The following is a 5,516-nucleotide window of genomic DNA, read 5'->3' on the forward strand; positions in this document are numbered from 1 at the left end:
GATTTTCTGTTTCTATTTGGCATGCGATTTATACGCAGAAATTTACTTTGGCGTGCATATGATACGCACGTGTTGGGTGTGCATATGATACGCAATCAATGCTTGAAGTAGAAAAAAAAAGAAGTGGTGGTACTCAACCCCACTCCCCCACCCAAAAATAAATAAATACAAACTAAAGTACTAAAAAAAGTACTTTTTAATTTTCATAATTCACAATGAATGTATATAGTGCCACAATAAATCAATAAATTCATTAATAATTGTTTGCAATTCAATTCACGTTTATTTGTATAGCACTTTTCATGATACACTATTGCGAAGCAGCTTCACAGATAATGAACATTTCTACATTACATTTAGTAGTTTACAGCATTGCACAAGTCAATCTGCGATACCAAACAGGAACACGGGGGATGCCAAAAGACCATTAAACGAGCTACCTTGACCTGACTGATCCAGATTTACTAAACCACTACTGCGTAAACTAAAACACCTTCAGCCAGCATCCAGTATAAAACACTCGTGCTTTTAATAGATTTTTTTTTACTGACATCTGTACGTGAGTACTATTATCTCCGCTATCTCTGATGACATCGGCCGTGTTTTCTCTGCATTAGCACTGTTTTGAACTTACTGTTTGAATGCATTCGCCTACTGGATTCTTAGACTGTCCAGGACTTTACCGGTTGATCTGATCGCAAAAAAACTGCTTCTTTTCATTTTTATAATGTATTGTTTTCGTTAAAATTTACTGATTTATATGAGTAATTGTTATTTTATTACTCTACGCTAGGGTGACCACCTGGCTATAGATCTGTTGCAGGACAGTAGATGTGATTTTACGGGACAATGCGGGACATGTGCGAAACAGATACATTTATTACTGTTATGCTATGTAAATAGGCTACTGATTTACATCGTTGGCATATATGCGCCAATTTTCTGCCGGTGGATGCCCACACTCCAGGTTGCGTTTATTAAACTCGGGAGAGAAGATTTTTGAGCACACACATGTAATGTCTGACCGATAGAGAGCATGTCCGTATTCTGTGAGAGTGAATGAATGGGAATCCACCTGCGAGCAGAGAGATTTGATGCGCTCTCGCATAGGCAATATGCGCTCTGGACATTTGTCATTAAAATAACTCCATAGAAACCGTCTCAAATGAACTATTAAAACGAGAAGAAAGTCGTGTCTGAAAGCTGCAATTGATTTTTTTTTTTAATTCGTTAAATGAAAGGAGAATATCGTGTTTTTACGGTGGTGCTCGAGCACTTGATGAGGTCCGCTTTATTCCTTTGAGCCTTCCACGCAGTCACCATCAACGGAAAAACCCCACACACCTAATCCTAACCATTGCGTATCATATGCACACCAAAGTCAATTTCTGCGTATAAATAGAACGCCAAATAGAAACAGAAACTTGTGGTATTGGTACGCACTTTCATAATTTACGATATAAAGCTGCATAGGTTTTTATTTTAAGACAATCATATGCTCTCGCCCACGGGCCTTGAGTTTGACACATGTGCAATAATAGCATAACTGGGGTGGGGGGGAATAGAAGATTGGCCTCCAGACATAAGCTTTGATAAACAGGTTTGTCAGGGAGCCTTTTTCATTTCCATAGAAATCTAGTGTCTAAGAGCTGAGCAATTCATCAGATTTCTCTGCAGATTTCTTAGGACAGTCTTACTGAATCAATACAGGAACTAAATTATATTTTATCTCCAGGAGAGGAAGCTATCTATCTATCTATCTATCTATCTATCTATCTATCATCTATCTATCTATCCTCCACCTAGGATCCCTCACATTGTCACTCTGCCATGACTGGCAAGAACCAGGCCTGCTGCATCTTTATATCCAAAACCTGTCAACACAAATAAGCAAACCTATGACTGTATTCAGAACATAAATACACTTCTCAGCCATAAACTGGATAGGCCTTTTGCTTTGTTGATGAACTCCAGACAGTGTGATGTAAAATCAATATTATGTGGAGAATAAAAGCTGACAGTCAGTTATATTTGCTAATAGTTGTCAACACAGTCGTTTTCAAGGCATATCAAACATGAAATGTGGTTGAAAACCATGAACTATTCACCTGTTATGAGAGTTAAAATGTCATGTTTATGCATCTGTGATGGGGTAGCAAAGACAGCCATATTTGTTAACCAATACAGTAGCTTCATACATGTGAATCGTTTTATTTACACTTGGTGCTTGAAGTCCCTGCCTCCTCCCCTTTTTTGCTTATTTTCTTCTCTCTCTCTCTCTTTCAGGGAAGTGTAAGCCCTGTTAGAAACCACAGAGAAAGGCGACTGAAGACATGGCCATCTAACAAACTGACAGATGGATAGATGGAAGGATGGATGGATGAGAGACACATTCAGGGTCTGCTGCTGAAGATGTAACTGTGATTGTGCTAAAAGGGGACAATGTTGGCCTTCTTCATCTTTGCCCCCTCCCTCCCTTCAGCCCGATAGCATGCATTGACCTCTCATCGCTCTGGTATGAAACTCTCCGACTGCAGAATGATTTTCCTCCTTCCTAAAGACAGTCAAGGTGCAATGGCACTTGTGGCACTCTTGTTTTGACACTGTCACATAATTACACACTCAACATTCTCCCTTCATACAAAATAATAATAATAAAAATAAAAAACTCTGCAGACACTCGCAATAATGTGCAGGTAATACTTTTCCAGCAATTGCAAGCCTTATAGCAGCCATGTCACTTTTACCCTGAAAAGAAGCAGCAAGCAACACTAAACTAAATTTAAAGCCATCCTTTGCCATAACAGCTTGAGTCGATTTTTGAAGGAATACAAGTGTGTAGCGAGATGAACCATTCTACATTAAGTATTATTATTATTATTATTATTATTATTATTCATAAGTTACATTTGGTCTTGTAATTGTCCAAACCATTACAGATCCTCCAGTGTGCTGAGACATGCATGATGGTTATGAGGTACACAATGGATTTTAGGGCCTGATACGGTACTTTTTGGAATTTAGTAACAACTCGGTCAGGTGTCGATTTTGTCCATCTGTGCCTAAGGGAATTTTCATTTGCACTATATTTGAAAGTGCATGCACTTACTGTACAGTTTACTTACACAACAAACTACTGAATAAAATAACGTAACTACGAGTTTAGGTTTAGTTTACGGTTAGTACCTAGTTATTACACAGTTATTACAATGACTTTGTATGTAAATGCATAACAGGAAGTGCTGGATTTTCCTCTTGGCACATTGAATACTTTTGCAGTTTAAGCAGCTGATGCACCTGCAATTTGTTTAGCCTCCTTTACCTCTATCTCTATTGCTTACAAATACTGCTAACTGACAGTCGGCCTAATGTGACTCATCTTTGCAACGGCATTTATAGTTGCGGTTTATTTTCAGAGTTAAGGCACTTTATTTATTGTGGCGTTTCCATTATTTGGTCCACTTCCTCTACACAACCGCAAACGGTTCTAGTCTTTCCAGACACTGGAGTCCACCTGGGGCAAAGAATGCGTGCTATCTTCAGACAGTTGCTGTTTTCTTGAATCATTTTGTCCCGCTCTTTTCGCTTCATTGAACTGATGGGGGTCTTTCAGGAGAGAGTTCCTTTAGAACTCTCTGCCGTTTTGGACAAAGGCAGCCCTCCTGGGGAAACTATGATTGTGAACAGTATGTGTCTCAAATGCACTGACTTATTTACACACTTGTAAAAAAACACACTGACACACTCACTCCTACAGATATGCCCTTTTCAAGGGTGCATTAGCAGATTCAGTGCTGCTGTTTTTTTTGCCATTGATAAATTGTTCTTCTTATATAAGGTGCTATTATAATTGAAGATGATTTATTTGTTGGCCTCCATCAAAGCATATTATAAAATTTATATTTAAAAACGTCGCCATCCAAGCCAGCGTTGGCAGAAACCAGCATCTGAAGAGGGTTTCCTGGCAACAGTCCACCTGCTGGGAAATGAATTCATTTATTTATGCAGTTTTTAGACTATCTCATTTGGTTTTTATTTATAAATGGGCTTGAAATGATGTTCAGTTCTCAGCTTATGATCAGGTACATTGACTGCCCTCTTTGCATTTAAATGCTCAAGTACATTATCACTTAATAATAAACTTTTTAATAAGAGCAAATTAATCCAATTCACAAACAACTGTGAAATTTCCAGTTTAGACAAGTAAATGCTAATTTGGAGGCTCGTCATCTGGGGGTAACTGGGTCCCGTGACAATGGGGATCCACCCATGAAAACTGTCCCTGGCCAAATGCATGCAGTTTTATGTGCTGTAAGTACATGTGTAACTATGGATTATTTATAATCTGCATAAGCATACTATTTGACATTTCTGTTTTGTTTTTGTGGACTGCATGGCCTCTCATGCACACATACTGTACACTGATTGACAGGTTCTCTGACCTGCTTATCTTTACATTATGCAGTATGAGAGAGAGAGAGAGAGATGAATTGCTAAAGCAATCGTTGCTGAGCTTTGAGCCTGTCACCATAACGCAAATGCAGAGACGAGATAACATGATGAAAGCACAACATTATATATATAATAATATCTCCATATAACATATGACACTGATGTCTCCATATGATGTTTGACTTTTATGTCATTTATTATTAATTTTTATCCCCTTTTGTGCCAAGAGTTTTATTTTACCCTAAGCGTGTTTCTTTTGTCATTTAATATTTTTTAATTGTTTTTCCTTTTCTGAGTGAGTTGCATTGTAAAGTTGTTGTTTGTCACAATAAAATCAATTGTAATATGTCTATGTAATATGTTGTCAAATGTTAATTATATTAAAGCCTTTTTGGTATTCATAGCATGTAGACTGTTCTTGTAAATGCTGCTGCAGTGTCTAAAGATTTCATTTATTTTAACATGATTTTATTTCTCTCTCTCTTTTTAAATTCGGAAATTGTAATGTTTGTTGTTCCATATATATATATTATATATACAGTATATAGTATATTATGTCAAAAGTTGGCTTCAAAAATACTGTTGCAATTTATGATTGTGCCATTTAATTAGGATGGAAATTGTGATATTAATTGCTGACAGAATAATATTCTCTGGTCTAAAAACAATTCAAATACTGAAACAGATGTGATTATATGTAACAGTGTCCATGGACAGAAATTATCACCCTTTGGAAGCACATTTTGTCAATTTTAGCTTTAATATTGTTTTCCTTGGGATACATCTTTGGGAGATATAAAGTGTTTAAAAAGTTCAAATGCACATCCACAATTATGCATACATTCTGTGCATTTTCTGAAAGTTCTCTGATTATCATCGGGGTCGTGTCTCAGAATGAATGACTCGTGTACTGACATGGAGTAAGTAGATATTGGTCTGGGCAGTTCTCTCTGTCTCTCTTACAGCCAAATGGCATGAGATTATGCTCATAAACATCAACCATCCAATTACAGCTCCACACACAGCCCACATTGGAATTTTTAAAGCTTGTCTGTATGGATAAA

At 37.2% G+C, this 5,516-nt stretch overlaps 1 protein-coding gene across 2 annotated transcripts in view; it reads left to right on the top strand.

The window, feature by feature from the left end:
- LOC107692987 (gamma-aminobutyric acid receptor subunit alpha-6-like) overlaps positions 1-4,705 on the top strand; it is a 30,279-nt gene extending 25,574 nt beyond the window's left edge. For both annotated transcript variants that reach the window (XM_016492222.1, XM_016492223.1), the window contains one exon: positions 2,287-4,705. In XM_016492222.1, coding sequence (XP_016347708.1) covers positions 2,287-2,296 — 10 coding nt within the window. In that variant the 3' untranslated portion in view covers positions 2,297-4,705. The remainder of the gene's footprint in view (positions 1-2,286) is intronic.
- Positions 4,706-5,516: the final 811 nt, after the last annotated feature.

Source organism: Sinocyclocheilus anshuiensis, unplaced genomic scaffold, assembly GCF_001515605.1.
Source record: "Sinocyclocheilus anshuiensis isolate Anshui unplaced genomic scaffold, SAMN03320099.WGS_v1.1 scaffold658, whole genome shotgun sequence".
In the NCBI taxonomy this organism is placed as follows: Eukaryota; Metazoa; Chordata; class Actinopteri; order Cypriniformes; family Cyprinidae; genus Sinocyclocheilus; species Sinocyclocheilus anshuiensis.